The sequence below is a fragment of the Apodemus sylvaticus genome, chromosome 12 (assembly GCF_947179515.1).
Source record: "Apodemus sylvaticus chromosome 12, mApoSyl1.1, whole genome shotgun sequence".
NCBI classification, from domain to species: Eukaryota; Metazoa; Chordata; class Mammalia; order Rodentia; family Muridae; genus Apodemus; species Apodemus sylvaticus.
Genome location: NC_067483.1, coordinates 82,689,389 through 82,708,476, shown reverse-complemented (window position 1 = coordinate 82,708,476; position 19,088 = coordinate 82,689,389). Strand labels below are relative to the sequence as shown.

Below are 19,088 nucleotides of genomic sequence, written 5' to 3'. Positions count from 1 at the left end.
TATATTAGGTAAGAAGAAAAGGTCATTTCAAATGCCCCATGATGATGTTTTGAATTAATTAAACTTTCCTCTTAACTTGGACCTGTCCAGAAATTTAAAGATAAGTCTTTAACAATGATTAGCCTTTTTGTCTTTTTTGTTTGTTTTAAAATTGAACCTCTATCATTGACCAGACATTTACTATATTAGCATTACAAAGAAGAATAAAATAAGATTTATTTTCTCAATAAGTTCCCATGTGAGGGAAAAATGGTGTTTTCCCAGAGTCCAAATGTGAATTATTTGATAACATAAACTTTAAAGCATTTTGAATGCACTGGTGTATATGTATTGTCAAAAGTATATTGCAAAAAGACCATTGCCCAACTTTTGTCAATGAGCTAGCTTGTGTAGGAGGAAGGGTTGGCTTTGCCAACAGTCCTTTATTGGACTCCTTGCTTTTTATTCTAAAAAATTGTAAGAGGGAAATTCATGAAAAAAATAAAACAACTCTGAGGGCAAGCAGTACTTTCATCTTATCAAAAATAGATGTGACCTCATTTTTCTAAGTATACATTTTCATATTTTACGTGGTTCTTGAGTAGATATACATATATCCTTTCTGACATTTTTTTCTAATCAAATCCATATTTTTGAATAACTAATACAAGCACCATGTACAAGAGACTTTGTTTGCTGTCATATCCCCAAACTAGAACAGAATAACCACACACAGCACTCATATTGTGCTGGGTCTTATTAGTAATCTGAAGAAGGTATAGAATATGCAAAATGATGGCCAAGGATAACTACAAAGATTTGTACTTATTTTATCAGAGGGACATGAGAGTCTGTGGCTTTGAATGTTTCTGACAAGTACTAGAATCCATCTCTTAAAGATAGCAACAACATTTTTGTGTGTGTGTGTGTGTGTGTGTGTGTGTGTGGTGTTTATGGATATATATGCACACACATACTTGTACCACATGCACACAGCATTCATGTGTGTCTTAAATTTTCTCATGGAACTCTTAACAGTGTGTAGATGATTTTACCCCTTGGTCTTAAACTAAATAGTCCCAGAGACTTTGAATTCTTGTTAGAATTAATTTTACAATCTTTCATTTCCATTTCTATTCACTTTCCACTATTAACTGGTTTGCTTAGGTTTAGCACTCTTTTTCTTACCCACCTGCTCTTTCTCATGCTCCTGAGGCAAACAATTAACCTTATGTTAAAGACTGACAGAAGATTAACACATCCCAAAATAGAAGTTGGCGGATAGGTTCTAAAAGGTGGCTTTTGTAACTCACTTTCGGGTTTGGGAACCAGGTTGTTGTCTTTGTCTGTGTGTTTGATTTGGGCTTTTGTTGCTTTTGGTTTCCTTGTTCATTTATGTCCATGTAGTCCATGGTGATGTTTATGGATAAATCATATCAAAATAAGCGTTGAATCAGCTAAACACCTTGCCATTTTTGTATTCTCAGTTTAGAACAAACATTCCGTTTTCACATTATAGTTAAAACTTTTTCCATTATAAAAATGGTTAGATTTGTGTATTCAGGAGGTGGAGACAGAAGGCCCTGGAATTGGGGTACAAAGAAAAGAAATGAAAAGAAAAGGAAAGAAGAGAAAAGAAGAGAAAAGAAAAGAAAAGAAAAGAAAAGAAAAGAAAAGAAAAGAAAAGAAAAGAAAAGAAAAAGAAATGGTAGTTCAGGAAAAAAAATCGAAGATTGCAAGATGTAACAACAGGTTCCTTTAAAGTTTTAGCCTCCTAACCTTGCTCCAGAGCATAGAGGTGACTTCATAGAAAAAAGTACCTTTGTTCATTGCTAAGTACTGGTATTCATCACTGCCATGCTCCTGGCTTACCACAGGGGAGAAAGAGGGGGCTCTGTGGCTGTCTAATCGGTCAGGTTTAAGCCTTTAAGCAGATAATGCAGTGGCTTAAAGGCTGATATGAGGCAGGCGGAGGAGCTTACTCTTCATTTCTGAACATTCTGTCAGGTGAATCAAGGGCAAACAGCAACTCAAGAGTCAGATAGAATATCTATTTCGTGTTTCTATACTTAGATATCTTCATTACTGAAGTAGAGTACTTGATTACTGTTAGAGGTTTTGGAAGCCTGAGAATCAAAATTTCTTCCAATTCTACTTGAGTTGAGCACATCAATTGGAGAAAAAGGGACAGACCAGGGTGACAGAATAACCTTGATGCCACTTATTTATGCGCACATATCTACCCTGAAGCCCACTTCTCTGAGCACACTTGATAACTCATTTGAGACTGCCTCTCTGGAGGAGGCCTGGGTGTAGACTTCTAGACATGAGAGAGGAGGGACTCTGGGGGCTTGCTTCTCTTTCTATAGTCATACTTGACTAGCTGATGTGCCCATGAACACGACTCCCCTGGATTTAGTGCTGGGACAGGAGCAGGCAGCAGAACACATACCTGCATATGCCAAGAAACCTGAACACGGAGAAGAGACCGTTCTAAGTCTCAGGTATATAAAATATTTCAAGACCATTGTTTATTGCCCAGGTATGTTAACAAGGCATTATGTAGGTTATACCATTTAATTTTCAAATATTTTACTCCACCCCAGTTCTCACCTCAGGCCTCCATACAGTACTGTAAAGAACTGATTCTAAGCATTGTTCTCACTATTTTATGGAAGAGTAGAGTGAATCTTAGTGAAATTATTTAACCATCTGAAGTACAGTAATTATAATAGTTAAGAGGCAAATCCAGACTTCTCTTACATGAAAGTAAGTTCTTCCTACTTGGGTATTAAGAAATCTGATGACATTCATCCAAGCAAATTCAATTTTCTTTTTAGTTGAAAGTCACTCTGAAACTGTATGGTGGGAATTAGGTGACTCATGGATATAGAGTGTGATTTTTTTTTTTAAAAAAAAAAGGTTTTTTTACTTTAAAACAATTTTAGACTTCCAGAAAAGATGGGAAAATGACACAGAGTTTCCCTTTGTGCCATTTCTACACTTCCCTTACTGTTAGCATCTTACATAAGCATGGCTTAATTATTGAGATGGGAAATTGACCTGGTACAGAGCTAACAGAACTGTAAGCGGTACTTAATTTCACCACTGGATTTACTGCTGAGACACTTTTTTTTAGGGCAGAATTACTCCTAGAGAGGTTTTCATATCCCAGTGCCTGATGGTGAGTGTAATCTAGAGCTAGTGACCCCTGCCTGACTACAGAATGGGTAAATGAAAGAATGTGCTTGAAGTCCCACACTACAGCTTGGGGATTCTTGTGTGGATTTAAGTCACAGAGGTATGAAGCACTGAAAAGCATCAGAGAATTTGATGTGAATGGTTCCTGTGGAACTAAATTCCACATTAGGCCTGGTGATGAGGAGACTTTTAGAATTAGGAAAATATTTTAACAATACCAGGGAGGATGTTCTAATATGAAAGAAAGAGATCACAGCACAATCTGGTAGAAGGTTCATCTCTCTCTCTCTCTCTCTCTCTCTCTCTCTCTCTCTCTCTCTCTCTCTCTCTCTCTGTGGTGTGTGTGTGTGTGTGTCTGTCTGTGTGTGTGTGTGTGTGTGTGTGTGTGTGTGTGTCTGTGTGTCTGTGTGGTTTTTCTCACACTGGCAAGAAAAGAAAGCAGCAGTTTCTACTCTGTTCTGTTTTTCATCCAAGGTTGAATTCAAGTGTTAAGTACATCTGTAGCAGTTCCAGCTTTAAAGGGAGTTCCACACAGGGCATTTTAGGCTTCACTATCTTTTGGATTGAATTCAGTTGTGATACCATGAATTTGCCAACAGTGATTTTTGACACAAACACTATTTTAAGTAGAAGAATATGTAGCCTGGTCAAAGGCAATAGTCAAAGCATGAAATCCTTGTCAATAGTTCAATGCATCTCAGCTAGCCTGTCTCACCACCTGCCACTCTTTTTTACTTCTTGTTAACCACACTTAGAAATATTAATGTAACAAATTCTAGAGAGGCAATAATATAGAATTATTCTTCATTAGACAAAGCCAGTGTTAAAAAATATATGAAATAGCAATTTTCTCAAAATGTGCAACCAACTTTCTAAACGTTTTCTTTATTTTATTATTTAGATGGAAGATGTCATAGCACGTATGCAAGATGAAAAAAATGGAATTCCTATCCGTACCGTCAAAAGCTTCCTTTCCAAGATCCCCAGTGTCTTTTCTGGTAAGTGGCCATCTGACATAGATATGTTTTCTTCTACATGTCATGTCTTCTTCCACATGTGTCACATAACTGGCTTTTTAACCCTTTAGAGTGTTGTTAAACATCAATGTGTAAGATGCCACAGCACATCCATCATTGTGGTAAGTCCCTGGAAATGAGTGGAAGACATGGCGTGAACCAAGAGTCTTAGCCCAGTATGGAGTTACTTGGAAAGACAGAATCAACATATATGAAATAAAGAGAAAAGAACAATGTGAAAATAATTAATGATATGTAAAACTATGCCATGGACACTAAAGATGGAGATTGAGAGAGTTAGAGATGATCCAGGAAAAGTCAGGGAAGGAGTCTAGAAGCACAGACTGCTCAGAATTGGCAAGCTTTGGAAGGGTCATGCCACCAGGAGGACACAGCCACATCAGCTGTGCCCGAGAACTGGGAAAAAAACACAGAGAGCAAGTAGGCAACCATGCAGGAATGGCGTGGCCATGATGTGAGTCTCTAAAAGCTAGCCAGGATTCAAATTCTGACAAATAGGTGTGACAAAGAGCTTTAATATTTTTTTTAACATAGAGTGTTATGATGAGGAGTTTGGGGAGATGGCTTTGTCTGTAAAAGAACCTGTGACACAAGACTCAGGAATCAATTTTGACTCCAGGCAACCCATGTCAAAAGCTGGACATGAGAGGGAATACTGCTAGTGTTAGTGGGGGAGGGATGAAATAGAGATAGGAAAACTCCTGAACCTCATTGGCTAGCTAGTCTGGCCTAATACTGAGCTTCAAGTTCAATAACAGACTCTGTTAAAGATGCAGAACAGTGAAACATGGCTCCTGAGGGTAACATGGGGAGTATAAAAATATGCTGTCATGTATCTGCATGTACATGCACACATGCATGCACATACTAAAAAAGAAATGCATGCTATGATGAGTGGGTATGACTCTTTTGTGAAGATACTTTTTAAGTCTCTTTTTTATCTGTAGACTAAGTCTTTAACACCTAGGGATTGAAAACAAGGAAATGTAAGAGAATTTTGTAGCTGGGCATGTAGGATAAAATAGGACACAGATCATGTTTATCTTTATCTTTGTGACCAAGACTGAGAAGAAGAGATTCCTTTTCAGAAATAGGAGACTATGAGTATCATTTGAAATGATGTAAAACCAAAGAGAAAGAATGGACAATAACCAGCTAATAATGTGTGTGCTGACTCCATGAGCCTGTGGCAGATGTAGTGGTGCGGCCAGAGTAGTAATGGGCATGACTCAGCCTGGTAAGGAAAGAAGCATTTGAAGCCACATCTAAAGCCTGAGACATAGCCATGAAGAGCCATGAACTACCATAAGGTGACTGGAGACACAAGGATTCAGGCACCAGTGGGAGGGCACATGGGAGGACCCCGTGAAAAAGCTGCTCCTGCTTCCTCCTAAAGCAGGGTCCTGGGAAGTCTGAACACTGGACAAGAGCAAGACTGAGCACTGAAGGGGCACCCAAGCAGGTCCTGGTATTGGGGTGTTATAACTGTTAGTCTCTGAAAGAAAAGAGGTGCCTCAGTCTTGTGAGAGCTCCCGAAGGGTGACATGGCCCTAGTAGCACAGGGTACCCCCTTCTTTCTTTTCATGTCTATTTCAACCGAGTGTCTTGTCTTTCCTTTCTACACCTGAAACTTGATGCTGTCAGCACTATCACCATCAGTCTATATCAGAACATTCCATTTATTAAGATGTATCCTTTCAATAGACAGTTCAGAGAACTTTTTATGAAAATTATCCTAAACCTTTCCTCTCCCGTATTCTCTTCCCCTTCTCCATGCTTCCCCCTTCCACTCTTTCACCCTTTCTTGCCAAATCGGGTATAAAAGCAAACCAGTAATGAATGCCTTTAGAAAGTTGAACTTTTCTAGAAAATTCTATTTTCATTATCTTGTAAACTAATCTTGCTCAACTCACTGTAGTCCTACATCCTTGCCTTTCTACCCTTCTTACAATAATATTTTTAAGTTTGATTAACAGAAGATGGTGAAGAAAGCAAGAAGACACTTTGCACTTAGAACATAAAAAGCCCTCAGTAGGAATTTTGTGCTGGAATATTGCCTGTATCTTAGTTTTACATTGTTTGGTTGTAAAATTTATCCATTTAACTGGGATCTAAAATTATGGAGCAAGTTCTTTATGTTTAGGAATTCCTCCCTAATAAGTTATTGGAAGACATCCTCACTGACAGCTTGGCTGTGTTAATGGAAAAGTGGGCTAGGATATAGAGCTTGGTAATACACCCTGTTGTAGTATTTGCTCATATAAAACAATAACAATAGCAGTTAAAGAAGATATGCAATATGATACTGAGCACTTTGTGTTAAATTGTGACTGTGTTCCTTAGAATTTTAAGGCGTTCTAGTCTCTGAGTTTAATTAGATACTTTGCAATAAAATTGATAGGTCTAGAATTTATTGGCTTCTCTCTAACAATTATTTCAACTTAGTGTGGCCTCAAGCTCTCTCTACTTTTTTATTTTCAGTAATTTTTGATGCTTCCTTCCCCCAGATCTTTACCATGGTCTTTCTCATTGTTAATTTCTTTACCACATTGCTGCGCAGCTCCTACTGCTCATTGCTGCCACCCCCCTGTGCCTCTCACGTCTCCCTAACCCTGAGCCTTTCTTACGTTAGTCTTACCGATGAAACAAGGCAGGTGTTGACTTCACCACCCTCAGTATTACTAGAAACAACTCTGGTGAAGGCCTGCGATTGCCTGAAAGGCTAGTGCTAAGATTATCAGGGACAGGAGCCTGTGTGCATCAGGTACCATTCTATAAATGACAAAGAGTCTCAATACCATTCACCCAACTTTTTCAGGTTAGCTACTCATCTTCTTAATAGTCATTAACATGAGAGAGTATCTTTACCTAGATGTGGGGCACCACACAGCAAGTGTCTTCCATAGATGGTTTAACATTGTATGGAAATTTATTAGAAATATATCTAGGACCAATGAGGACCAGAAAATCAGAACTTCAGTTTTAACAATGAGGTGTCAGAAGAATTTCTTTGGTGTCTCCTAGAAAGCTTGTTTACAAGTCTGGTCAGGCCTCACGCACCATTAGCTTTACTCACATCCTGGGCACTTTCCAGTGTGCTTATGCAAATCTTTTGATTATTTTTATCATCTTTTTTTCCTTTTTCTTCTTCTTTTTTTCAGCCTGACATTAAGTCAGACAGTGTAGGTCATTCAATGTCTTTTGTTTATATATTTCATGTGAGGGATAAATGAGGGTTAGGTAAAGTAACGTAACTCATTGTGCTTATTATTCCAAAGCCAAGGATCTCAGCCATTCATAGGATCACGGATGTCAGTAGCTATGCATGGGGATGGCTACCCAGCTTCATAAAGCAGAACCCATGTTTCAGAAGTAAAGAGGATGCAGGAGATATGATCATCCACCTGAAACATATGAGACCCTGTGTTCAATCTCAAGAGCTGAAAAATAAAGTGTGTGTCAAATCATAGTAGCCATGTTATGCCAGCAATAACCAAAAATGAAAACAGCTAGTTGCAAAACAGGGAACTCAATACCTCTCCCTGCACCATCTGGGGTCTATACCCAGAATGCATCCTATTACAACTCTAAAGCATATCATATAGGTTGATTTGTGCTTTACTACCAATTTTGTTCCTTTTTTTCCATCCAGATATATATTTCTTCTGTTTTATGGTTTTAAGACCAAAGAGAGGAGCTTTGGGTAGGTCTTCCATGCTAGTCAACTTACGAACTGTCCTTGGATAGATTCACTTAAAACTTTGTCTTTGTCCCTCACTGGTTTTCCAGTTGTATAAATTGTTCAGGAACCATGATACGTATGGCAGATATGGGTACCAACCATAGCCTGGTGTATCAAGTCCCTGGCATTCTGCTGAGCTTCTTAAAATGACAATGTGGAAGTATTTGTAGGGGGCAGATAGGTGGATAGATAGACAGTCAGATAGGTAGAAAGATAGACAGAAAGGAAGATAGACAGACAGATAACACATAATTGCATCATGCAATGCAGGTGTAAATAGAAGTTGACCTAGAGGTAGAATGAAGGCCATGGGCAGAGAGGAGAGAAAGCCTCTCTGCACATTGAGAACAATAAAACACATTGGGAAAGAGAAGCAGAGATGAGGAAGGGCATTCCTTGGAGCTTTGCAGATCTTGCCCTAGTCCTTGGAGTCACAGATCTGTAGTTTCAGTGAGTACTTCTCTTTCTCACTTCACCCAAACCTCCACCATCAGACACCTACTTTTTTTTTTTTTTTTTTTTTAAGCCATGTACACTTCTTCGGTTTTCTCTCTTAAGCTTTTCCAATACTAGGATTCTAATTAGATACAATAACAATCTTCCACATTATACAATATACATGACATTCTTATGGTTGCAGAATGATAATAATAATGAGAAGAATGAAAAGTATTTTTTTATAAAAGAGGGATCTGCTCTGTCTGGAGCAGTTGGTCATCTGGAATGTGGCAACCACAAATTGATTAGGATGATGAACCTGTAGGAATGCAGGATTCCAAATACACTGTAGACATTCTGATTTGTTAAGATTTAGATTAATATTTTAATTGCACTGGAGAAACCCATCACATAAAATGTCTAGGTTGTATCAGAGACTAAAGTGTGTTCTTTTAGTAGAAGGTTAAAAAGTCATTAGTCCAACAATGCCTATCACTTTATATACTGATTTTTAAAAAGACAATACAATTTAAAATGTCAGTTGTGGGAAAAAGAATTATCCAATGGTTTACACTATCCAGGATGATTTGACAAGAATCCTGGCTTATGTGTCCTAAGTATGAAAGTATAGGTGTCATAAGAATTGTCTCTCATTCTAGCAAAAAACTAGATATGAGTAACTGATTATTTTAGCCTGGGGTGAACATTGGTGTGTACCGATGCATATGTGCCTTCTTCAATTTCATGTCCATTTTATTTTGTGAGGTAAAGCCTCTTCCTGGACTTGGACCTCTGAGTTCCAGCTGGATTGGCTGACTGGGGAGCACCTAGCATCTGTCTGTCTCCATCTCTCTACCATTAGGGTGACAAGCCTGCCACTTCCATGGATATTTTCTATGGATTCTAGGGACCTGAATTAAGATCCTCATTCCCATGAGGCTAGCCTTTTACTCACCAAGCATCTCCTCAGCCTGTCTGTCTTTTATTGTCTTAATTTGGTGTGTCTGAGCACTGGGTGTGAATGTAGTCGAATGTTTAGGGGACACCTGAGATGTGAACTCTGAGACAGTACCTAAGGAATGTCTTCTGGATGTCTAGGAGGGATTTTTGCCTCAAATCCTTCCAGTTCAAATAAGGCAACTTATATCTGGATATAAATAGTCCATCACAATATAAAATGAAACTCAAATATTACTGAGCAAGGCTTATTAAAATGTACACTCAAATTTGTACAATGGTATCTGCAAATTGGAAAAGATAACTGTGGAGTTAAAGTCATGCCTGTAGCTTTTATGGAGCATTTTCTTTAAATGAGTTTCATAAGTCACAGTTTGCATGGAAACCATTTCCCTAGAATTCATATCCTGTAACTTAAAGAGTTTATTCATCTCACAGCGGAAATCTTCAGTAAGGAAATCCACAGTCCCGCTATCTGTCAAAAATGCTTTATATTACAGTCTGAGAGTAAGTATAATAAAGACCCACATCCCAAATAGAGCAGAGAGGTTTATGAATACTAGAGGAAATAAATGATTTTACATTTCAAAAGTGTTTGTGTGTTGTAATGATATTTTATAGCCATGATATTTTATCTTGGCTACATGCTATTTGAAAGAATCAAAATAGACAACATAGGCACTTTGTTGCTTAACAAGGCATTGAAATAGTATACTTTTGTGTTTTTTCTCCTTAGATCATATATTACATTATAAAAAGATTGAATATTATTTGAATGTAGATTTTTAGCTTATATAACCGTAGATGTTTTGGATGCTAAGGAACTAATAAACTTATAATACATGATGGTCCTTAAATCCCAGTGAGAGGAATATTTGCTGCTTTAGTATCCTAATGTATCTACAGGTTTGAGTAAGCCTCTGAGGTCTATTCTGCTTGTTTATATGAGACTCAGTGTCATTCACTGAATGTTGAGGTTGTCTCATATTTATAGTCTTCCTCCTTGCTGGGGTTGCAGGAGTGTCCCACCATAGTTGGATAAGATTTTCTTGGTTTTGTTTTTGCTGATGAATTTATCTTTATGTTGACTTTGTCATAAATATTAATTAGTAATTTATGAAAATGCTGCACATTTAGAAGCTTTAAATATGGTACTTTATTTTTTACAATATTCGAATTATTGTTTGTTTCATAGAAAATTATTTGGAGGGTCAGGAAGTTCAACCCCTTGGCTCACTTTTATAGAGCATGCTAATATTTAATCTACTGTGGAGCCATTTTTGATAGCCATTACTGTTCTGATCTCTGCCTTGAGTTTTCCTCTGTAAAAGCATGTGTTGTTACAGCATGATATAGACATAGTGTTACTTGTAGGTCACTAGGTACTGTAGATGTTTCTATCCATCCTTAAGTCTACAGGTCCTCTAGATGGAAATCTTTTGGGGTGTTTATAAAAGGGCCCTGGTCTTTGTTTCTTCTGTTTTTTGTCATGACCTTGACTTAACCTTTCTAGTTTCTCTACAGTTTGGGGATTTCTTAAAGTTCTCTTTCCTTATATTATAAATGTAAAATTGAGAGAATTAGAGGTAGGGAAAGAAAAGGTGATGTAGAGCTGGCTCACGCAGAGACTAGGTTCCCTGGGCTTTCTGCTTTTGTGCAGACTATCAGAGAATAAATGAAACTCTGACTTAGTGATGCAATTCTCCGTCTACTTCTTTTCTTGAGGCAACTCCCCTCGTGCTCATGGCTTTCATTATGATTTATGTGCTAATACATTTGTTTAATTCATACTTTTTAAAAATCTAATCTCCACTATTTCTTCTTGAATATCTCAAAGAAGCCTCAAATGTAACATGTCCAAAATGAGATGCATCACTGTATCTTAGCTTCTTCTCATTTCCTGTCATTATAAAGATTACATGAAAAATGCTGTCATCCCCCTGACTTTCGTTTAGCCTTGTCTTCTTCCATCTACTCTGCCAGCAGATGTTCTCAATGTCTTGTTCAGAGGAGCCTTGAGATACTTTGTCTCATCTCCCTTTATTCCAGTATTACTCTAGTCTGGAATATGTTCTTTCCTCCAAATAAAGGTCTACCTTATATGCTATCTTTTCTTTCCACACAGGGTGGTTACTCTGGTGCTTTCAAATCTCAAACCTGGCCATTTATTGTCTCTTTTTCATTTTAAGATAAAGCCAAAGCCTCAATGAGATGAAAGCCTTGTCTTCTTAACTATAAGGCCTGCCAATGAAGACAAAGAAAAAGAGGCTAACAGGAGACAGGTTCATGAATGTAACTGGTGCATGTTTACCCCATGGTGGAATTTGTAGAGAAGAAATGTAAACTCTTAATGAATGGTTAGACTTGGAGGTTTAGATAAATTTTTTAACAAAAGATGATCAATTGTGGAGAATTGGTAAGAATAATGAAGGGAGTTTGAGATTAGAGAATTGTAGGAATATTAATGGGGACCCATATTGGGAGACAGGTGTATGCGTGGGGGGGATGTAGACATTGAGGTTATTTTAATCAGTTTTGTTTATGCAAGCTTACTTGATACCCATGCTTCATCTTGGCTGAAAGCACATGGTCCTCTTACCGGCACCAGGAAGTGTCTTTCTTATGGGGTAGATATGCTTTGTCTTAAGTACAAGGGGTGCAAGCAGGAAGTCCTGCTTGCATCTTCTGTTTCTCAGTTGTGTTTAGCTCAAATTGTCAGTGCCCCAACATGTTTTTTTTTTGGGGGGGGGACAGTATATTCTGTTTCTTTTCATCCTTGAACAATACCATGTCATTACTGAACTCTTGGACTCCATTTCATAGTGATGCTTAGATTCCTGCTGTAGAAGTCACTCTTCAGCTCTGTCTTCATCTCCCTCTATCTCGGCGTGGATGTTTCCTGCCACCGTGGTTTTCTGATTGAAACACTTCCTGCCCTTCCCCCATTTGCTCTGCTCAGACATCCTCTCTTCATAGCTACACTCATTTCTATCTTCTCCTAACACCATGCTCCTTTTCCTCAGAGTTCTTTATTCCATCTAACAATTATGAATACATTCACGGTAGCATTTGGAAATGTCTTTCTCCTTGACAATCACATAAACCACAGGGAGACTCCATATGCTCACTCCTGTCATCCCAGCATCAAAGTCAGCATCCAGCCGAGGAGGTGGTCATTAGCTATCTGTTAGCTGGCTGATCCATCGTTACCATTTTTAGTGGGAATATTTGCTTTCATGCTGATTTAGAGAATGGTTACACTTTCATGTTTCTGTAGCTTTGTCAACATATGCAAATTATATAGTTTTCCAAAAGAACATCTTGTAGAAACTAGTATAATTGTTTCAATGGTATTTGAGTGAATAGAAATTTTCTAAAGTTATTTTTCACACTATTATGGCATGAACTGAAACATTCTACCAATTTCTTGGTTTTAGACTATGGTATCTGAAGCTGACTGAGCCTTAGGATTGTAGACTCTCCCCTGATAATCATAAGTTATATATGACTTAGGTGTTCATGGTATTAGAAGTGCTTTTGTTCTGGCTTGAAGAAAAAGACATGGTCTCTGAGCATGAAATGATCTCATTCTAGTGAGAATATAATGAGGTGGAGGGGTGACTTTCTATAATCCTGTCTTAGAAGCTTGTAGAGTCCTGCCAGTGGGGTCAAAGACATTGCTTGGTGAAGGTGACAGTTAGCTTAGAGATTTTGCGAAGTCTGAATCAGACTCATCTGGATGGAAGGGAAGCCTCTAGGTCAGGACAGATGCCTTGTAAGTATACACATCACTCTGCAACAACCTTTGTAAAAAGATGATGTGTTTGCAGAGTACATGGACTTCATGAATTTAAGGGGGGAAGACAGAAGGCAGGAACTGAACTCTGAGAAGATAGATTTTTTCAGAAGAATAAATAGAAATTAATGTTTTTAAATATATATTTTTATTTTCTATATTCTTTGTTTACAATCCAAAAGCTTTCCTCTTTCCCAGTTCCCCCCTCCCATAAGTCCTCTTCTCTCCATCCATTCTTCTATCTTTCCCCCTCCCTTTTCTCTGTCCTGGTACTCCCCTACAATGCTGGATCAAGCCTTTCCAGGATTAGGGCCTTCTCTTCTTCCTTCTTCATGGGAATCATTTGATATGCTAATTGTATCTTCAGTATTCAGAGCTTCAGGGCTAATTAATATCCACTTATCAATGATTGCATTCCATGTGTATTCTTTTATGATTGCATTACCTCGCTTAGGATGATATTTTCCAGTTCCATTCATTTGCTTAAAAAATTCATGAATTCATTGTTTTTAATTGCTGAATAGTACTCCATTGTGTATATATACCACATTTTCTGTATCCATTCCTCCATTGAGGGATATCTGGGTTCTTTCCAGCTTCTGGCTATTATAAATAAGGCTGCTATGAACATAGTGGAACATGTGTCCTTATTGCATGCTAGGGGAACCAAATAACCCTATTAAAATGGGGTACAGACCTAAACAAAGAATTTTCACCTGAAGAAATTCGGATGGCCGAGAAGCACCTTAAGAAATGCTCAACATCATTAGCCATTAGGGAAATGCAAATCAAAACAACACTGAGATCTCACCTCACACCAGTCAGAATGGCTAAGGTTAAAAACTCAGGAGACAGCAGGTGTTGGTGAGGATGTGGAGAAAGAGGAACACTCCTTCACTGCTGGTGGGATTGTAAGATGGTACAACCACTATGGAAATCAGTCTGGCGGTTCCTAAGAAAACTGAAATGACACTTCCGGAGGACCCTGCTATACCTCTCCTTGGCATATACCCAGAGGATTCCCCTAAATTAATGTTTTAATATAATTTTTAAATTTATTCCTTGAGAAATTTTTATATGTGTATAATGTATTTCAATCACTTATTCTCTATTCCTTTGCTCCATTTCCTCCTGGTTTTCTCTACTCCAAAGACATGAAATCTCCCAACTTCATAGCTACACACACACCCCGATTTGTATAATCAGTGCTGTCTATATACTCATGGGTCTGAGCCATCAACTGCTCAAGCTAACAAGGACAAGACTCCTTTCACTATGGTGCTACAGATTAAGTACATCTTGAGCACACTAAGGAATTGTTCTCTGCTGAGATCAACCCTTAGCTCTGTTTAAATCAGGGAAACAGTATTATTGATATTTAAAATAGCTTTCTCCTGAAAAGAAGGATAGAGAATACCAGTTTTTGGCTTATAATTGAAGCAGAGACTATAGAGACCTTATCTAAGGCAAGGCAGTGAGAGATTTAAAAATGTTTAAGAGACTTGAGTTTACATAGGACTTCATAGTAGCTCAATGACAGAAATGGGTTGGGAGATAAGGCAGGTGAATTAAGAGAGGGACACTAGCAACAGCTACACCTATGTTTACACTATTAGAACTAACATGCCATGATCCAATGTACCTAGACACATTTCCTTTATAAAAGTGATGGGGGAAAATAATGTTGGATGTTAGTCTCTTCTGGAATAATTAGGAGTAGTATTTGACAAAATATAAGATACATAGGTCTGCAAAACACAGGACTTCTGAGCAAAGATATCTATAACTGAGGGAGTAGATGAGGATCAGTCTTGGTGCTATAGTTGGTAAGAAATTGAAAAGATATACTTTAGTAGATCAGGAACAGGAGCAAATGTGGTTCCTCTGGGCATGTTCCCTTGTTCTGGTGGACAGTGTTGCTTGCTTGAGTTCACTTGGAGATTCAAGGAACACAGAAGAGTAAAGACCTCTTAATGGCATAAACACTTTTTTTTTCTTAAAATTACACCAGGACCTGTGTACTGTATGAACATAAGGAGACATTATTGATGTGCTCATAAAGTAGAAGCTTAAAATCAAGACGACCAAACCTTTGATAACTTCCAGACACATTGACCACTACCATCCTTTAGATTATTAACCTAGCCTCAGAAGAAACATGTTTGATGAGATAGTGTTCTGTTAACAGTTCATGCCCTTGACATTCAAAAATTCTCTTACTCTGTAGAACCAGACAACACGCTTCACTGTTGGAAGACTTCCATTGCCTCCTGTGGGTTGGCTTGGACGTTATTCTCCTCCACTCTGAGCAGAAAGTGAACTGAAGTTCTCAGTTTCCATTAAACTTGCATTTGTCCATCCCTAAGGAGCAGCCCCTTGAGACCATAAATGTCTATAAGACTGCCTATTAAGGGGAGGTTTTCCCTGGGCAGAGCGAACCATTGGTTATCTGGTGCCAGATGGTCAACCCTGCAAACATACATAATGTATATATTATGTGCGTGTGTGTGTGTGTGTGTTAATCAGGTTGTGGTTTTAAAGGGAAGAGCAGAGAGGTATGTGGAGGGCTTGGCAGGAAGAAATGGAAGGGCAAAATGCTGTCATTACATTAAAAACTCAAAATTAAACAAAAAGGAGCAATTTTTGCTATATTTTAATTAAATATGAAGACTGCCTTTATAGAGCTTGAAATATTCCTACGTAAGGGTACCCTTGAAAAGACAGCTTTTGACATTAAAAAGTGATATTAATCATTTAGATAGCCAAACTAATTAAAAGATAGAACATGTTACCAATCATGTTTTACAATATACACAATTTAAAAAGCCATTTAAAATAATTACTAATAAAAAGATAGGAACAGGGAAAATGGAGTGTTTCAGTAGTATGCTTATTTTTAATTACAATGTTACTGAACAATTCAATAATTCTAACTAGTGTGAGTGTAAAATGTAAAAATGATCAATGAATAGAAACTTGATTTTTGCTGTCATTACCAATTCGAATAACTCTATTACCATCCTGGGGTTAGGGTTGGATGTGACGCTCCTTTTCCTGCTAGATAGTTAATTTGTTGCCAAGCCAACAAATTATCTGCAGTGGATGCAGGGTGGCATCTGAAGCAATGTTTTCTTAGTAGCTGGAAGGCATTTGCTAAACTCCCCTTAAAAAAACAAGCTATATACTCAGTTTTACTTTTAAAAGGTAGCTAACAAGGGTTTTTTTTTTTTTTTTTTCAGTCTTTTCTGATTCCTTGTATTGATATCAAAGTCACTTGGTCAATGACAGCCAGTGTGTATGTTCTGTAGTTGTGTCTGCATGCTGTGCCCAATTCAATATTATTGCCACTGTGGGGAAGATGCCAATTGCGGCCAACATAGCATAGTGTTCTAGTTCATATTTCCTTAAAGCCAGGCACTTGTTGGTGACAATGACAATTTCATTTTCCCCTGTCTGATCATCCTAAGTTCCTGCTTGTACCTAAGTACATATTCCCTGTTCTTCCTTAATAAACTGGAACTGAGAGCCGATCACCTTCAGGGACTTCCTTGTCTTGTTCTGTGTTTATCACTTCCTGCCTTGGGGGCTGGACAGCCTCTAACCAAGAGTGCTTCCAAGAGGGCTGGGCAATGAGCAAGGCGATCTGTTCAATCCCTAACTGTGGGTTTCATTTAATTATAGTGGTGCCCATGATCTCGAGATGCCTCCTAGCCTTTCACACTATTTCATGCATGCTATCTTTTATTCATTCTGACAGATATCCATCTAAGCAGGACTCTCCTAGTGGATGAAAGCCTTGCTAAGTGCTCTCCTATCTCAGCATTAGTTTTATACCTTTATCTATGGATTGACCATTCCCTGTAATACACATTATGACTTTGTTGACTAATTTCTCTTTTATAATGTCAGTCAGTGCTTATGTACGATGCTTATGATGTCAGTCTGGACGAAATTTAAGTCATCTGGAATGTTACTGTGAGAATAAAGCACAAGTCAGAAATTCTGTTTTAGATTTTGCTAATGTTGATGTGTTCCATTTTCATTTTGTAGTGATCTACTCTGGAAATTGCTTATCAGGAATGCTGTCTTTCCCATAAAGTGACAGATATGGAAATGCACTCTGTTTCTGAGAGACTTCTTTGAATCCTGTAAATGTCAAGTTGCTATTGCATTTACAGATTTGGGGGGAGGGTATCTATTTCTTCCATTTCCCACCTTAGCATTGCTGTTTTCTTAGGAGAGAGTCATAGGTTAGCTAGGTTCCCACTGACTCTTTTGTGTCGTAAGAACGTGTTAGTATTATTGATGACAGTCTTGTTAATATAGACATACTTCTGTGAAATAGCGAACTAGAGCACACTGTACCTAAGAGGCATGCATTCTCTCCTGTATTTCACTCTTTTATACATATGAACCCATGCGTATATTTTTATCTTCATGCCTCTCACTGGGTCTCTGAACACATGGAGAAGGGCTCCAAAGATCACCTTTCTTTTTTTTCTTTTTTATTTATTTTTTATTCGATATATTTTTTATTTACATTTCAAATGATTTCCCCTTTTCTGGCCCTCCCACTCCCCGAAAGTCCCGTAAGCCCTCTTCCCTCCCTCTGTTCTCCCATTTACCCCTTCCTACTTCCCTGTTCTGGTTTTGCCCTATACTGCTACACTGAGTCTTTCCAGAACCAGACCACTCCTCCGTTCTTCTTGTACCTCATTTAATGTGTGGATTATGTTTTGGGTATTCCAATTTTCTAGGCTAATATCCACTTATTAGTGAGTAAATACCATGACTAATCTTTTGAGACTGGGTTACCTCACTTAGTATGATGTTCTCCAGCTCCATCCATTTGTCTATCAGTATTGAAACAACCATCGCCACTAAGCCCCTTCCAAGGCTAACTTGCTCTAACCCTGTTGGAGGAATAGCAGGTCCAGCTTCCAAGGCAATGTCTGCTTCCACAAAATAGGTTGAAAAACACTGAGTGAGACCACACAGCCATGGATGCAACTTCTACCTGAGGGCCAAACTGAAGCCTGCCTGAGAGCTTAGAGATTGGTGATGCAGACAATGACAGCCAATGAGGAACTGCCACTTAGAGGAAATGCTTGCTTGGGACCAATGGGATGGTGGTGGAGGATATAAAGGGTGCTCCCCAAGAATTAATACAGGAGTTTGTTGCCACATTCTCACCTGTTCCCAGAGTCTAAAGGGGACACCAGGCAAGATGGAGGACTCAGGCCACACTCACCATTTTGATTTTTTTTCAAAATTTTCTGTAGCTGTGCTCTTCACTGAATTGGTTTTATCTGGCTTTTGTTTCCCATGGATGGGTGATGTGATTTTGGTACCTGAAGAGCAGCAGTGTTGATCTCTTTAGCAGTCAGTGCCTCCTATGTAGACAGTGTCCATAATGGACACATTTAGACTCATCCTCAATGAATGTTGTTTCCCATTGGTTGGCTTTGTAAAGAGCACTCTGCCTGAACAGGCTCTGCTGTGTTGCCCCATGCTTTCCTCTTGTTAGGAGGAAATGGCCATGACTGTGATTTGTTCTGTGTTGCTGCCCTGGGAAGGGGAGGGGGGCAGCTATGATGGACAATCAGGAAATTGAACAGAATTTTCAAGTCCCTTCAGAACACTCAGTCACTCCCAATTTAAGTTTTGATGTTTACATTTCACTTAAGTTTTAAAACATTGGATATTCTCATAGTTTTGTCACTAGCTGTCTGTGTACATGAACTCCAAGGGTGACGAGTCTGCTTAGCATGAGCATGACGCAGAGCAAGATTTCACTGTGTCAACAACACAGTAAGCTTAGTGCAGACCTGTGATTCTCACTACTTGAGGGGCTGAGGGGGATGATCCCTAGCTCAAGGCCTATCTGGCCTGAAATGTGAGTTCAGGCAAGCATGGTAAAGAGCGGCCAGGAGACAGC

The 19,088-nt window shown here is 38.5% G+C and overlaps 1 protein-coding gene across 6 annotated transcripts in view; it reads left to right on the top strand.

Annotated features, from left to right (window-relative positions):
• Positions 1-19,088, top strand: part of Rgs7 (regulator of G protein signaling 7) — a 383,745-nt gene that overhangs the window by 196,374 nt on the left and 168,283 nt on the right. For all 6 annotated transcript variants that reach the window (XM_052200292.1, XM_052200295.1, XM_052200293.1 and 3 more), the window contains exon 2: positions 4,082-4,178. In XM_052200292.1, the coding sequence (XP_052056252.1) occupies positions 4,082-4,178 (97 nt within the window). The remainder of the gene's footprint in view (positions 1-4,081; positions 4,179-19,088) is intronic.